The sequence below is a fragment of the Dendrobates tinctorius genome, unplaced genomic scaffold (genome assembly GCF_039654945.1).
Source record: "Dendrobates tinctorius isolate UK_male_01 unplaced genomic scaffold, ASM3965494v1 ptg000022l, whole genome shotgun sequence".
Lineage (NCBI taxonomy): Eukaryota > Metazoa > Chordata > Amphibia > Anura > Dendrobatidae > Dendrobates > Dendrobates tinctorius.
In genome coordinates this window covers 9,344,496-9,361,722 of record NW_027361690.1, presented here as the reverse complement: position 1 = coordinate 9,361,722, position 17,227 = coordinate 9,344,496, and the positions used below count along the sequence as shown (strand labels likewise).

At 42.9% G+C, this 17,227-nt stretch overlaps 1 protein-coding gene across 1 annotated transcript in view; it reads left to right on the top strand.

Annotated features, from left to right (window-relative positions):
* Window positions 1–17,227, top strand: part of LOC141084037 (tropomodulin-3-like) — an 81,230-nt gene that overhangs the window by 16,361 nt on the left and 47,642 nt on the right. Inside the window, exons 2-3 of the mRNA XM_073568424.1 lie at window positions 12,921–13,120; window positions 15,185–15,341. Coding sequence (XP_073424525.1) covers window positions 12,995–13,120; window positions 15,185–15,341 — 283 coding nt within the window. The 5' untranslated portion in view covers window positions 12,921–12,994. The remainder of the gene's footprint in view (window positions 1–12,920; window positions 13,121–15,184; window positions 15,342–17,227) is intronic.

Genomic DNA, 17,227 nt, shown 5'->3' with positions numbered 1-17,227 from the left:
ATTGCAGCCAATTGGTAAATTCAAAAAAAGTTCATTTTTTCTTATTAATGTACACTCTGCCCCTCATCTTGACTGAAAAAAACAGGAATGTAGAAATTTTTGTAAATTTATAAAAAAAAAAAAAAAAAAAATCACATGGTCATAAGTATTCAGACCCTTTGCTCAAATTTAAGTCCAATGCTGTCCATTTCCTTGTGATCCTCATTGAGATGGTTCTACTTCATTGGAGTCCAGCTGTGTTTCATCACACTGACAGGACTTGTTTTATAAAGGCACACACCTGTCTATATAAGATCTCACAATGCATGTCAGACCAAATGAGAATCATGAGGTCAAAGGAACTGGCCAAGGAGCTCAGTGTCAGAATTGTGGCAAGCCACAGATCGGGCCAAGATTACAAAAGAGAAAAGAATTTCTGCAGTACTCAAGGTTGCTAAGAGCACAGTGGCCTCCATAATCCTTAAATGGAAGAAGTTTGGGTCCACCGGAAGTCTTCCTAGACCTGGCCGTCCAGGGAAACTGAGCAATCGTGGCAAAAGAGCCTTGGTGAGAGAGGTAAAGAAGAACCCCAAGATCACTGTCTGAGCTCCGCAGATGCAGAAGGGAGGTGGGAGAACATTCCACAAAATCAACTATCACTGCAGCCCTTCACCAGTCAGGGGTTTTTATGGCAGAGTGGCCCGACGGAAGCCTCTCCTCAGTGCCAGACATATGAAAGCCCACATAGTTTGCTAAAAAACACATGAAGGACTCCCAGACTATGAGAAATAAGATTCTTTGGTCTAATGAGACAAAGATAGATAAGCAGTATGTGTGGAGAAAACCAGGCACTGCTCAACACCTGCCCAATACAATCCCAACAGTGAACCATGGTGGTGGCAGCATCATGCTATGGGGGTGTTTTTTTTAGCTGCAAGGGCAGGACGACTGGTTGCACTTGAAGGAAACATGAATGCGGCCAAGTACAGAGATGTCCTGGATGAAAACCTCTTCCAGAGTGCTCTGGACCTCAGACTTGGCCAGTGGTTCACCTTTCAACAAGACAATGACCCTAAGCACAGCTAAAACAACAAAGGAGTGGCTTCAGAACCTCTGTGTCCATTCCTGACTGGCCCAGCCAGAGCCCTGACCTAAACCCAATTGAGCATTTCTGGAGAGTCCTGAAAATCGCTGTTCACCATCCAACCTGACGGAACTGGAGAGGATCTGCAAGGAAGAATGGTGCAGGATCCCCAAATCCAGGTGTGAAAAACTTGTTGCATCATTCCCAGGAAGACTCATGACTGTACTAGCTCAAAAGGGTGCTCCTACTCCATACTGAGCAAAGGGTCTGAGTACTTATGACCATGTGATATTTCAGGTTTTCTTTTATAATTTGCAAAAAATGTCTACATTTGTTTTGGTTTGTTTTTTTTTGTCAAGATGGGGTTGGGGTTGAGTGTACATTAATGAGAAAAAATGAGCTTTTTTGAATTTACCAAATGGCTGCAATAAAACAGAGTGGAACATTTAGGCTATGTGCACACGCTGCGTTTTTTCCGCGGGGTTTTGCTGCGGTTTTTTTTTCACAGCATGTCAATTGTTTCTACAGATTCCACTGCGGTTTCATACCTTTAACATAGTAGAGGTATGAAACCGCAGGGCAAAACCGCAGGGCAAAACCGCAGGCCAAACCGCAGCAAAACTGCAGGTCACTTTACCTGCGGTTCCGTGGGAAACAACCCGCAGGTGAATCTGCAGCGTGTGCACATAGCCTTAAAGGTGTCAGAATACTTTCTGTATCCACTGTAGGCCTTTGTAAACAGGATACACGCTGCCTAGAAAAATGACAATATGCGCGATCAGTGGCAATAGAAGTGTGGTCGGCCCCTCTAAACAGTCTAATAAATAACCGCCGTTTGGCCTCTATGTAGTAAATGTGCGGTTATGTTACAGCCGCAGGTCGTACAGTCTGAACAATCCATGAAGGCCCTCATACACCTTAGATGATTGTCAATTGAATGGTTTGGTTGTCAGCCATCTATGCCATCTCTCCCATACACAGGTGTGCTCGCTCTGCCAAGTGCTCCAGTGTTCTATATGAAGGATATATCTGTGAAGGCAGCTTATCACTTGGAGAAAAAGGATAAGCACTCTGAAATCAGATATGTAGATCCTTATCTTGCCCGAAAATCATCTAACCGGAGACCCCACGGATACATTAGACTGTCAGCTGAACCAGTTGATAGCGTCTGGTACAACAGATATTAGGGTCCTGTTACATTTAGCAATGCACCAGCGATCCCGACAACGATACGAACCGGTCAGGATCGTTGGTGCATTGCTAAATGGTCGCTAGTGAGCTGCCAAACAGGCAGATCTCCCGAGCGATGCAGCTGCGATAAGCGATCCATCGTCGGTCGCTCTTACCTGTCACACAGAAGCGATGATGACGACTTCCGCCTGCGTCCATGTGTCGCTAGTCAGCGCCAGCGGGACTCCAACGAGGAAAAAATGGCCCAGGACGTTCAAGCATGATCAGCAATATCCAGAGGGGGGGGGGCGGTCGCAGGTATGTGTCACATGTAGCGAGATCGCTAGCGATATCGCTGTTGCGTCACAAAATCGGTGACGCTTTAGTGGTATTGCTAGCAATCTCGCTATGTGAGAAGGGGGCTTTAGTCTAATGGACATGGGGTGGAATTTACAACTATTTTTCAAAGCTTTAAACTCTTATCTACAGTCATGGCCAAAAGTTTTGAGAATGACACAAATATTAATTTTTACACAGTCTACTGCTTCATTTTTTCTAATGGCAATTTGCATATACTCCAGAATGTTATAAAGAGTGATCAGCTTAACAGCAATTACTTGCAAAGTCAATATTTGCCTAGAAAATGAACTTTATCCCAAAAAAAACCAAAACATTTCAACATCATTGCAGCCCTGCCTTAAAAGGACCAGCTAACATCGTTTCAGTGATTGCTCCATTAACACAGGTGTGGGTGTTGATGAAGACAGGGCTGGAGATCAATCTGTCATGATTAAGTAAGAATGACACCACTGGACACTTTAAAAGGAGGCTGGTGCTTGGCATCATTGTTTCTCTTCTGTTAACCATGGTTATCTCTAAAGAAACACGTGCAGTCATCATTGCACTGCACAAAAATGGCCTAACAGGGAAGAGTATCGCAGCTAGAAAGATTGCACCTCAGTCAACAATCTATCGCATCATCAAGAACTTCAAGGAAAGAGGTTCCCTTGTTGCCAAAAAGGCTCCAGGGCGCCCAAGAAAGACCAGCAAGCGCCAGGGCCATCTCTTAAAAGTGTTTCAGCTGCGGGATCGGGCTACCAGCAGTGCAGAGCTTGCTCAGGAATGGCAGCAGGCAGGTGTGAGTGCATCTGCACGCACTGTGAGGCGGAGACTCTTGGAGCAGGCCTGGTCTCAAGGAGGGCAGCAAAGAAGCCACTTCTCTCCAGAAAAAACATCATGGACAGACTGATATTCTGCAAGAGGCACAGGGAGTGGACTGCTGAGGAGTGGGGTAAAGTCATTTTCTCTGATGAATCCCCTTTTCGATTGTTTGGGACATCTGGAAAACTGCTTATTCGGAGAAGACCAGGTGACTGCTACCACCAGTCTTGTCTCATGCCAACTGTCAAGCATCCTGAAACCATTCATGTGTGGGGTGGCTTCTCAGCCAAGGGAATGGGCTCTCTCTGTCTTGCCTAAAAACACAGCCATGAATAAAGAATGGTACCAGAATGTCCTCCAAGAGCAACTTCTCCCAACCGTCCAAGAGCAGTTTGGTGATCAACAATGCCTTTTTCAACATGATGGAGCACCTTGCCATAAAGCAAAGGTGATAACGAAATGGCTCAGGGAACAAAACATAGAGATTTTGGGACCATGGCCTGGAAACTCCCCAGATCTTAATCCCATTGAGAACTTGTGGTCAATCATCAAGAGACGGGTGGACAAACAAAAACCTTCAAATTCAGACAAAATAAAAGCATTGATTTTACAAGAATGGACTGCTATCAGTCAGGATTTGATCCAGAAGTTGATTGAGAGCATGCCAGGGAGAATTGCTGAGGTCCTGAAGAAGGGTCAACACTGCAAATATTGACTTGCTGCATTAACTCATTCTGTCAGTATAACCTTTTGCTACTCATAATATGATTGCAATTATATTTCTGTATGTGATAAAAACATCTGACAAACACACATAAAAACCAGAGGGCAGCAGATCATGTGAAAATATAATATTTGTGTCATTCTCTAAACTTTTGGCCATGACTGTACTCTCTGGCATTCAAATGTGAAAGGGGAAAGGAAACGGACTGTTTTCTAAACAGCACTGTGTTCACATTCATCTTTATCACACAAAGCATTGGTGACATGGACACTAGCTCTAGTGAAAACATAACGCAGGCGGTAGACCTCTCCCTGGAATCCGCCTGCCTGCACTTGTAGGTGATTAGAGATGGATCAGGGTGTATTGTTATTGTGGTACAAAGTCTCAATCACTTCTAAGAACTATGGGTGCTACAAACTAACATGCTCCGAGAACTTTGCAGTACCGTATGTTTCTTCCATACTCTTCTGCCACAGTGTAGATTGCACAAGAGTTTCTATTCCCGTCTGAATACCATTAGTCCCGCTTTAATTTTAAATTTTGTAGATGGGATGAAGTTCACCAGAGTGCAGCACAGCTGATCGAAAGCCGACCTCATGTTATATCACCAGCAGAATTTGAATGCTATGGCTATTTCTTGTATACAGCACAAGTCTTCACACACCGTTACCACTCTTTGATCACCGCTTCATTAGGTGCTAGTTACACTCTATGGAAGCATGCACATCTATGCTGTGCCATTTTATAACCAGTCCAGGTCTTTAAAATTTATGGCTTACTCTTAGGAAATTACATTAAACATACATCAATATTAGGTAGTAAATATCAGGCGTATTAGATACATTAGTATTAGTTTGGTGAGACTGACCATGATTTTATCAGCTCTTTACTTCAGTTGTCCCTAGGTGGAGGAAGGGTACAGGCTGAGGGCAGATTCAGGAACTAAGGTAAGGTACTTGGCCCCGGCGTCTTCACCATCAGAAGTAATCCGGAGAGCAGGGCGAGCTAGGGCACCCACAGAGTTAGGAACAAGGAAGGAGCCCCTGACACCCGACATCAGTCGTGACACTAAGGATTTCGCTTTGCACGTGTTTTTTTTTTATACATGTTAAAATGTATATCATTGATAGCAATGGAAGAACATTTGGTTTAACCATACAGTTGCTGACTGGACAGCTATCACTCTTGAAAGCCCTAGAAACAAAGATGTTCAACTTGGTCACGGAATAAGTAGCTTTCATAAATCTCTGGTGGCAGCTTATAGCTTGTGGGAAAAAAAAAAAAGTTGGGCTTGTTGAAATCCAACATGTGATCCTTCTTTCCCCTGGCTTCTGGGAAAATTCAGGACACTCCCATAAACATTAGATGGCCACCAGATCCTGACAAAATTGTCATTCATGTATTTTATGAATGGGCACCTTTACATTGTTATATACAGTCATATGTAAAAGTTTGGGCACCCCTATTAATGTTAACCTTTTTTCTTTATAACAATTTTGGTTTTTGCAACAGGTATTTCAGTTTCATATATCTAATAACTGATGGACTCAGTTATATTTCTGGATTCAAATGAGGTTTATTGTACTAACAGAAAATGTGCAATCTGCATTTAAACAAAATTTGACCGGTGCAAAAGTATGGGCACCCTTATCATTTTCTTGATTTGAACACTCCTAACTACTTTTTACTGACTTCCTGAAGCACTAAATTGGTTTTGTAACCTCATTGAGCTTTGAACTTCATAGCCAGGTGTATCAAATCATGAGAAAAGGTATTTAAAGTGGCCACTTGCAAGTAGTTCTCCTATTTGATTCTCCTATGAAGAGTGGCATCATGGGCTCCTCAAAACAACTCTCAAATGATCTGAAAACAAAGATTATTCAACATAGCTTTTCAGGGGAAGGATACAAAAAGTTGTCTCAGAGATTTAACCAGTCAGTTTCCACTGTGAGGAACATAGTAAGGAAATGGAAGAACACAGGTACAGTTCTTGTTAAGCCCAGAAGTGGCAGGCCAAGAAAAATATCAGAAAGGCAGAGAAGAAGAATGGTGAGAACAGTCAAGGACAATCCACAGACCACCTCCAAAGACCTGCAGCATCATCTTGCTGCAGATGGTGTCACAGTGCATCGGTCAACAATACAGCGCACTTTGCACAAGGAGAAGATGTATGGGAGAGTGATGCGAAAGAAGCCGTTTCTGCAAGCACGCCACAAACAGTCGCCTGAGGTATGCAAAAGCACATTTGGACAAGCCAGTTACATTTTGGAAGAAGGTCCTGTGAACTGATAAAACAAAGATTGAGTTGTTTGGTCATACAAAAAGGCGTTATGCATGCGCTGTATTGTTGACCGATGCACAGTGACACCATCTGCAGCAAGATGATGCTGCAGGTCTTTGGAGGTGGTCTGTGGATTGTCCTTGACTGTTCTCACCATTCTTCTTCTCTGCCTTTCTGATATTTTTCTTGGCCTGCCACTTCTGGGCTTAACAAGAACTGTACCTGTGTTCTTCCATTTCCTTACTATGTTCCTCACAGTGGAAACTGACTGGTTAAATCTCTGAGACAACCTTTTGTATCCTTCCCCTGAAAAGCTATGTTGAATAATCTTTGTTTTCAGATCATTTGAGAGTTGTTTTGAGGAGCCCATGATGCCACTCTTCATAGGAGAATCAAATAGGAGAACTACTTGCAAGTGGCCACTTTAAATACCTTTTCTCATGATTTGATACACCTGGCTATGAAGTTCAAAGCTCAATGAGGTTATAAAACCAATTTAGTGCTTCAGGAAGTCAGTAAAAAGTAGTTAGGAGTGTTCAAATCAAGAAAATGATTAGGGTGCCCATACTTTTGCACCGGTCAAATTTTGTTTAAATGCAGATTGCACATTTTCTGTTAGTACAATAAACCTCATTTGAATCCAGAAATATAACTGAGTCCATCAGTTATTAGATATATGAAACTGAAATACCTGTTGCAAAAACCAAAATTGTTATAAAGAAAAAAGGTTAACATTAATAGGGGTGCCCAAACTTTTACATATGACTGTATATATAGTTAGGTCCATATATATTTGGACAGAGACAGTATTTTTCTAATTTTGGTTCTAGACATTACCACAATGAATTTTAAACAAAACAATTCAGATGCAGTTGAAGTTCAGACTTTCAGCTTTCATTTGAGGGTATCCACATTAAAATTGGATGAAGGGTTTAGGAGTTTCAGCTCCTTAACATGTGCCACCCTGTTTTTAAAGGGACCAAAAGTAATTGGACAGATTAAATAATTGTAAATAAAATGTTCATTTCTAGTACTTGGTTGAAAACCCTTTGTTGGCAAGGACTGCTTGAAGTCTTGGAACTCATGGACATCACCAGACGCTGTGTTTCCTCCTTTTTGATGCTCTGCCAGGCCTTCACTGCGGTGGTTTTCAGTTGCTGTTTGTTTGTGGGCCTTTCTGTCTGAGGTTTAGTCTTTAACAAGTGAAATGCATGCTCAATTGGGTTGAGATCAGGTGACTGACTTGGCCATTCAAGAATATTCCACTTCTTTGCTTTAATAAACTCCTGGGTTGCTTTGGCTTTATGTTTTGGGTCATTGTCCATATGTAGTATGAAACGACGACCAATCAGTTTGGCTGCATTTGGCTGGATCTGAGCACACAGTATGGCTCTGAATACCTCAGAATTCATTCGGCTGCTTCTGTCCTGTGTCACATCATCCAGAAACGCTAGTGACTCAGTGCCACTGGCAGCCATGCATGCCTAAGCCATCGCACTGCCTCCGCCATGTTTTACAGATGATGTGGTATGCTTTGGATCATGAGCTGTACCACGCCTTCGCCATACTTTTCTCTTTCCATCATTCTGGTAGAGGTTGATCTTCGTTTCATCTGTCCAAAGAATGTTCTTCCAGAACTGTGCTGGCTTTTTTAGATGTTTTTTAGCAAAGTCCAGTCTAGCCTTTTGATTCTTGATGCTTATGAGTGGCTTGCACCGTGCAGTGATCCCTCTGTATTTACTTTCATGCAGTCTTCTCTTTATGGTAGATTTGGATATTGATACACCTACCTCCTGGAGAGTGTTGTTCACTTGGTTGGCTGTTGTGAAGGGGTTTCTCTTCACCATGGAGATTATTCTGCGATCATCCACCACTGTTGTCTTCCTTGGGCGCCCAAATCTTTTTGCATTGATGAGTTCACCAGTGCTTGCTTGCTTTTCTTTCTCAGGATGTACCAAACTGTAGATTTTGCCACTCCTAATGTTGTAGCAATTTCTCGGATGGGTTTTTTCTGTTTTTGCAGCTTAAGGATTTCTTGTTTCACCTGCATGGAGAGCTCCTTTGACCGCATGTTTCCTTCACAGCAGAACCTTCCAAATGCAAGCACCACACCTCAAATCAACTCCAGGCCTTTTATCTGCATAATTGAGAATGACATAACGAAGGGATTGCCCACACCTGTCCATGAAATAACCTTGGAGTCAATTGTCCAATTACTTTTGGTCCCTTTTAAAAACAGAGTGGCACATGTTAAGGAGCTGAAACTCCTAAACCCTTCATCCATTTATAATGTGGATACCCTCAAATGAAAGCTGAAAGTCTGAACTTCAACTGCATCTGAATTGTTTTGTTTAAATTTCATTGTGGTAATGTCTAGAACCAAAATTAGAAAAATGTTGTCTCTGTCCAAATATATATGGACCTAACTGTAGGACATTGGACCAGTAAAATACTGAAACATTGTTTAGAAATCTTGTTTTCTTGTTGTTGGTCAATGGTCATGTACAAAGGAGAAGGTTTCTACTTTGGACAATCTGTGATTTGCTAAGCTGATCACTGGGAGAACATGATGTCCGTTGAAATCAGTAGGTGATTTCCGTCATGTCAGGCCTTCTTGAGGGAGATGCAATGAAAAAAGTAACATCCACAACGGGAATGAAATCTGCGGTCTCTGACGTGACCCTAAAGTTTAAAGTTATAAGACTGCAGTACAGCATAGTGATTACTCAGGAGATACCCGATGAGGTAAGACGTTCCTTCATGGTGAGTAGGAGATCCTTCTTGTCAGATTATAATTCTTTGAATTATAGTCACTTGGAAGAAAATTAGCCTGACTTTTTTGAGGCTCTTGGCATACAGTGATCTCCTCACCATGTCCTGGTGGCCTCAGATTTGGAGCTCGATTCCAGTCTTTGGCTCTTGTTTTCAGCTGCTGAAAAGGCTTTTCTTGATGTTGTGCTGATGTAATTTCATGTCTGTCTCTGCGGGCAGGAAACGCTCCCTTCACTCTCACGGTTCACTTATTTTTTTCAGCCCTTATTGTAATACTGAACAGTATTGTTATGTCTCTAGAGAGAAACTTGGAAGCATGCAGGTTCCTTTCATACGTCAGTCTTTGGTAGAATTTTTCCATCCTCAAAAAAATGGACCAATTTTCATCCATTATTGTCCGTGCGTTAGTTTTTAACCGTGCGTGTCATCCATTTTTCTTGTATGTTAAAACATTGGATGTTTTCCAAGCTATTCTTAGCAAGCAGTCAATGAAAACAGCTGATTGCAGCTTGGATGGCATCTGTCTGCTGTGTTTTTTTTATTTTTTTTGCAGACCCACTTGAGTGGGCGAGTTGGGTCTGTAGAATAGATCAAAGTTGCACAAATCTGTTAAAAAAAAAAAATAAATAAAATGACAAAAAGCTCCACAGAATGTCAGAGTGCCTTCAGGAAACTACGCTGCATTCAAACGAAAACCAAAGGGTCATGTGAATGAAGCCTAATATCTCCTGCTGAAAAATCGGGTACATATTTTGACTTTGCTATGCTGTAGTTTTGCAGAAATGTTATGGGAAAAAGTAATCATTACTGGAAGGAGGTTTGTGTTAAATGGCGTCCTGGTATTGTTCAAAGTGAATTCCTGCAGAGAAATACATTTTTGTGCATTACACCAGTCTCAAGATGGCTGTGGAGTTCACTCGAGCCTTAGGCTATGTGCACACGCTGTGGTTTTTGCTGCGGTTCCGCTGCTGTTTTGGCCACAGCAGAACTGCAGCAGTTCTGCAGACAGTGTACAGTAGCATGTTATCCTATGGGATTTACAATTTTCTGTGCACATGCTGCGGATTTTTAACTGCGGAAAAGCTGCGGTTTTGAATCCGCAGAAAGAAATGACATGTCAATTCTTTTTTGCGGATTCTGCTGCGGTTTACCATCTCCTCCATTGTAGAGATGATAAACCGCAGGCCAATCCGCAGGTAAACCCGCAGGTCATTTTACCTGCGGTTCCACAGATAAAAAAAATCCGCAGCGTGTGCACAAGGGTGTGTGCACACGCTGCGGATTCTGCTGTGGATTGATCCGCATGGATTTTGCAAAATCCGCAGGTAAATCCGCAGGTCAAATGACGTGCGGATTAGCCTGCGGTTTATCATCTCTACAATGGAGGAGATGGTAAACCGCTGCGGAATCCACAGAAAAGAAGTCACATGTCAATTCTTTCTGCAGATTGGAGACCGCAGCAACAACCGCGCAGAAAATTTTGTACCGTCTGCACTGCGGTTTCCATTTTCCATAGGATATAATGGTACTGTACAACGCAGCTAATTCTGCTGCGGATCCGCAGGACCTAAACCACTCCGGATCCGCAGCAGAATCCGCAGTGAGTGCACACACCCTTAAAGGGGGTTTTACACATAGCGATATCGCTATAACGTCACTGAATTTGTGACGTTATAGCGATATTGCTAGCGATATCGCTATGTGTGATACTTACCTCCGATCGGCTCCCCCACTGTCCATCGCTGATCGCGCGAGATTGTCCGGCTCCATTTCTCGTCGTCAGCTTCCTGCTGTGACGACGAGCGACGCGTGGAGGCGGGCGGGAGGACGTCAGGATCGCTGTGTGTGAAAGGTGAGCATCGTGCGCTGCGTCGCTGCTGCATCGCTGTGAGATCTTCCTGTGTGGAAGCTCACTAGCGATCATTTAGCGATGCACCAGCGATCCTGACCGGGTCGTATCGCTAAACGTGAAAGGGCCTTAAGTCTCAATAAACCTTTCACTGGATACTGTTTCTTCCTGGCTGCTTCCTACAGATAAGCAGTACCCAGTTTCTTGCATTGATAATATCCTGCTTTTATTTTCTATGTTTGCTAATGAAGCACTAATGGCATTAGCTTGTCACTCTTGAATGAGAGGAACTTGCTTTGCTGAATTGTGTGTTGTTGAAATAGTTACAGAAACGTTAGTCTTTTACTTGATAGCTTTCATATTCAGAATATACGTTAATTATAGTGAAAATAAATTTGACATAATCCCCATCTAGTACTGATGTTTAAAGGAAACCTGTTATATCCCCGATTCCCTCTCATAGATTACAATATCTGATGCAGGATTAGTGTGACGGAATGCCCCGCAGTGACCTTGTCCCTTTTAAAAGTCATCTTTATCTTACAAGGTGATGGCATGTCGCTAGGATATGCCGTTAGCGTATAACCGGTAGGGGTCTGACCTCTAACACCCTCAATCATCTTTAGAATCAAGGGGTCACAGTGCTGTGTCCTCTTTTTTTAAAGATACATACACAAATGAGATTGCTGTTGGCTGTATCATAAAGCTTCCCATATACTTTGATGTAAAGCTAACTCTCTCGACTCCCCTATACACACACTTTTAACCCTCCTCCGAGTATTCATGAGTTTTCAGTGGGCAGAGGAAAGAAAACCGCTCCTAGCACATTATCTCCCCTTTAATGAACCACTACCATCACAATTTTATCCTCTTAATATATTGCAGTCCTCATATTATATAGCACTGTGTACTTACAATTGCTCATTTTGCCTTTTTACCCAGTTACTTCTTCTGTTTTTCATTTGGTCTATGACATCATGTGATTTAAAAACTGACCAGCAGAATCCTGCTAAGCTGTGTGTAGAAACAGGAGGTCAATTTTCCCTAAATGACTAGTGAGTCACTGCAAAAATCTCTAGCAGGGGGAAAAGCGAAGCAGCTAAGTCAGGAGTTGAAGAAGGGGATGACTCATGGAGGGAAAAGAGACTTCCTCTTCCTACATACAGCAGAGAAAAGAGAAGAATTACGGTAAATGGGTAGAAAGGCAAAATGAGCAATTATAAGTACAAAGTGCTATATAATATAATTGCAATATATTGAGAGTATAAAAGCATTGATGGGAGGAGGAGTGCTTCTTTAAAATGAAGGTTTCAGAATTTCACCTCTCCAGTACTTGCCTACCTGTAGAATGGTACTCCTGCCTATACTGCCTGCATGGACAGCTGGTGGCCAGGACACCGATATGCAGAGAAACAATGAAGGAAACATTGCACTAAACCAGCGATCCTGATCAGTGATGTTCAGGATTACTGGGAGTCCAAACTGACCCTCACCATGATTAAGTGATGGGATATCCTCTCCTAGTGACCTGGCTTCAGTTTATAACAGAAGAATAACCCTAAGGGATTTATCTCCATAAACCCCCTTTTAAAAAAGATGTTAGTTCAGTGAACAGCTGACCACCACGCGTCTGGCTTCTCTGACCTTTGTAATCAGATGATATCACTTGGGAAACCATGCCCGGACTGTTACAAGAGAAAGGTAGCATGTGATGCCAGCCATTTAAATGGATGGCTGCCTTGTAATGGGAGACATGTCTGATGCCAAGTAGCGACCAGCACATCATCTTTACTGTCCAAGTAGTTAAAGGTGCATGTGAAATCCCATAATGTCTTTTTTTGTATATTTTAAGAGACATTGAGTAAGTAAATTTCTCCATTTTCATGTTTGTATCTTCTAGTATTAAGAAAACCATATTAAGAAGAAATACAATAGCTGTCGGGTGTTGCGTACACCCAACACATAGCTGAAGCAATGACTATGGCCTTCCGGAAAGATTTGGACAAGTACAGGGATATGGATGATGATGAACTGCTTGGAAACCTCTCGGAAGCTGATCTAAAACAACTGGAAAATGTCCTGGAAGAAATGGACCCAGAGGTGAGAATAGATTTGTATCTGACATTGTTTTATACCGAAAGACAAATGTCTGTCCCAAGTCAGATTCTGCTAGTAGAATTGTATCAGAATTTACAAGGGCGGCAGAAGTGGCGCACCGAGCTGCGTACAGTCTGTAACATGGCGGATCATCTTCAGAACGCGGGGTTTGTGTATGTGAGGTCCTGCCTGGTCACATATCCATTTTCTGATATCTCCTTTGAAATCTTCTACAAACCAACATCAGACTTGTAAGAATTTTCTTTCGTCTTATTTTCTCAGCTCACAATAGTTGAGCGCAATCTGTTAGCTGAGCAAACACCGTTGTGAAAAGCTTTTCCTTTTTTTTCCACCTCTCCCTATATTCCAGGCTTCTTGCTTTGTGTTTATACAGAGCTTGAGGTTTGTTACATTCACAGTCCACTCCATAAAATTCTACATAGCATGTGTTAATATTCACTTTTTGGCTCGGGTGACTTTTCTCACAGGAGCTTACGGTACTTTTGTTCCAGAATGTAGTATCCCGTCTAATTATCAATCCCCCTAGATTAGGTTTGCCTTTTCCATTTCTTTAAGATGTTTGCTTTTGCCTTGAGAGCTCCTGCATGTGAAACGCTGTCTGTTTGGCTTCTGTTCTGCATTTCCTGTAGAACATTGTAATCTCTCCCAAGGGTTTGTACTCGGAGCTTTCCTGCCAGAGTTGTGGAGATCCAAGCTCCACAGTGACATGGTGAAAACGTTCACAGTTTAAAGCTGAGCTCCATTTTACAGGTTTGCGTTGCATCGGTTATTAGGTTTTTGCTTTCATAAACTTCTCGCATACCGAGAGGTCTCCACTCTCATAACTTTTACTGCAGCAATATCTTCCAGTGAGTGGGATCATGAGGTTAGCGTTATTATCGATGCTATGTGAGACTGTATAAAGCTGGCCATGCACGTGAGATGGTGGTCTGCTGATTGTTCTCCTAACTCCCCCATGCACATGATTGCTCGGCAAATGTTCATGTGTTTTCAATCGCTAGATGGGAGAAAGACTGCTGTTTACTACTATTTAACATGAATTTAAGGCTGAATTGTGTTTTTAACATTGCGGGTTTTTTACTGTAAATGCATTCTGGCCATCAGTCCTGTCATTAAGGCTGTGTGCACACGTAGCGATTTTTAAGCGTTTTTGCCGCGATTTTTGGTGCGAAAACGCTTAAAAATCGTGTACAGAACGCCTCCCATGCATTCCTATGGCATTCCGCACATGCTGTGCTAATGCTGCGCTTTTTTCCGCGGCGGAATCGCATCGCGGAAAAAATCGCAGCATGCTCAATCTTTCATGCGGAATCGCAAAGAATTGCCGCAATTCCGCACCCATAGGAATGCATGAGAATCGCTTACTTCCCGCATGTGGCTATGCCCACCATGCGGGAAGTTAAGCGTCTCATGTGCGGTTGGTACCCACGGTGTGGAGGAGAGGAGACTGTCCTCCAGGCCCTGGGTACCATACCCCTGTAAAAAAAAGAATAAAAAATAAAAAATCGGGGTATATTTACCTTCCGGTGTCCCGCGCTGCATTCCCGGCCTAGCGTTCCCAGTAATGCCTTGCGGCAAGGCCCTGTAATGACGTAGTCTCGCGTGACTCTAGCGGTCTCGCGAGATCGCCATAGCAACGCGAGACTACGTCATCACAGGTCTCGCAAGGCATTACTGGGAACGCTGAGGCCCGGGAATGCATCGCGGGACGCCGGAAGGTAAATATACACCGATTTTTTTTTTTTTTTTTTTTTTTTTTAGCATTTTAACATCCTATCTTTTACTATTGATGCCGCATAGGCGGCCTCAATAGTAAAAACCTGGTCACACTTGTCAAACACTATGTTTGACGAGTGTGACCAACCTGTCAATCACTTTCCAAGCGATGCTTCAAATCGCTTGGAAAGTGCTTGAATAACGCATGCGAAAATCGCTGCGAAATCGCGCGGAAAAAAACGCGCGATTTCTGGGAAGGAGTCCGGTTTTTAGTGAGCGTTTTAAAACGCTACGTGGGCACATAGCCTAACTGTGTTTTCCGTATCACAGAATGCACTGCTGCCCGCAGGATTTCGACAGAAGAACCAAACGGTAAAGAAAGACACCGGTGCTTTTGACAGAGAGCATTTGTTGGAGTTCTTGGAAAAGGATGCTCTTACCCAAAAAGACAGGGAAGACTATATACCATATACCGGAGAGAAAAAAGGTACAGCATATATGTTTTTCTTTTATGAAGAAAAAAACTATGGAAACCAATGAGATGACATTTCATGCTACAAACGCCATGTATTGGGTTCCACCGGACTTTCGATTGGGACCCTGTTTCATGCTGCTGCCAGTGGTGGTGGGGGTGGGAGATGTTAGAATTCCTATACAAATGAATGGGAATTTTAACCACCTCTCTGACAGCAGCACTAATCAAGGCCCCGTTCGCTAGAGATATGCAGGTCCGTTAATGACCTTTTATGGTGATACAGACAAGGCGTGCACTCTGTGGATATGAGGTAGGTGTAAGCTGAACCTGGAACTTAGTCCAGACAGTCATCCAGTGAAGAGAAAACAGCTGCACTCTGGGAAATTTTGATTTTCAATGCAAAAAAAATTTTTATTGAAGACACCACAGGGGAATAGTGCGTTGAGGTAACGTTTCGACCCTATGTCGGATCTTTTTCAAACCTCACTTAAAGCACAAGAGGGAAAAAAAAGAAGCAATCATGGCAGTATGAATGTGCAGGAGGGGCTGAAAAAAGATCGTCTGGCAGGGACCAGGCAGAGGTTCTAAGATGAGCTGTAAGCGTGGGGCAGCTAGCGCCGTCTGTGGTACTACACCACAGACGACGCTAGCTGCCCCACGCTTCCAGCTCATCTTAGAACCTATTCCTGGTCCCTGCCAGACTGGATCTTTTTTCAGCCCCTCCTGCACATTCATAGTGCTGTGATTGCTTCTTTTTTTTTCTCTTGTGCTTTAAGTGAGGTTTGAAAAAGACCCGACATAGGGTCGAAACGTTACCTCAACGCACTATTCCCCTGTGGTGTCTTCAATAAAAAATTTTTTTGCATTGAAAATCAAAATTTCCCAGAGTGCAGTTGTTTTCACTGAATGACCTTTTATGGCACATCCTGTAGATATCTCATTAATATACAGCATGTGAGTACCCATATGTGTGATGGGCAGATTTCGTATTAGGGAGCAATATCTTCTTTACATAACATAGTAACATAGGCCGAAAAAAGACATTAGTCCATCCAGTTCAGCCTATAAAATTCTGTCAGAATAAATCCCCAGATCTACGTCCTCCTAAAGAACCTAACAATAACTGTAAGGTACAATATTGTTACGCTCCAGGAAGACATCCAGGCCTCTCTTGAACCCTTCGACTGAGTTCGCCATCACCACCTCCTCAGGCAGGGAATTCCAGATTCTCGCTGCCCTAACAGTAAAGAAACCTCTTCTAAGTTTTTGGAAAAACCTTTTCTCCTCCAGACGCAGAGAATGCCCCCTTGTGACCGTCACCTTCCTTGGTATAAACAGATCCTCGGAGAGATATTTGTATTGTCCCCTTATACACTTATACATGGTTATTAGATCGCCCCTCAGTCGTCTTTTTCCTAGACTAAATAATCCTAATTTTGCTAATCTCTCTGGGTATTGTAGTTCCCCCATCCCCTTTACTAATTTTGTTGCCCTCCTTTGTACCTGCTCTAGTTCCATTATACCCTTCCTGAGCACCGGTGCCCAAAACTGTACACAGCACTCAATGTGTGGTCTAACCAGAGATTTGTACAGAGACAGTTTAATGATCTCACCATTTGTATCCAGACATCTTTTAATGCACCCCATGATCCTGAACAATGGCGTCAAAAGAGCTTTAATTCAGAGCAGTATTTAGCTTTAGTGTCTGAATAGCAACTTGCTGCAATAAACCCCACATGTAATGATATAAGCATGCTGTAATACAAGGTGACCTATCGCCTGGGAAGAGGAATATGCACAGCAAGCGTTGGAAGCTATACCCAGTCCAATCACAGGTATTGGGAACTGATTAACCCTGCTTGTGTTCCTTGCCCATGAGGTGAGTCAGACCTGGCAAT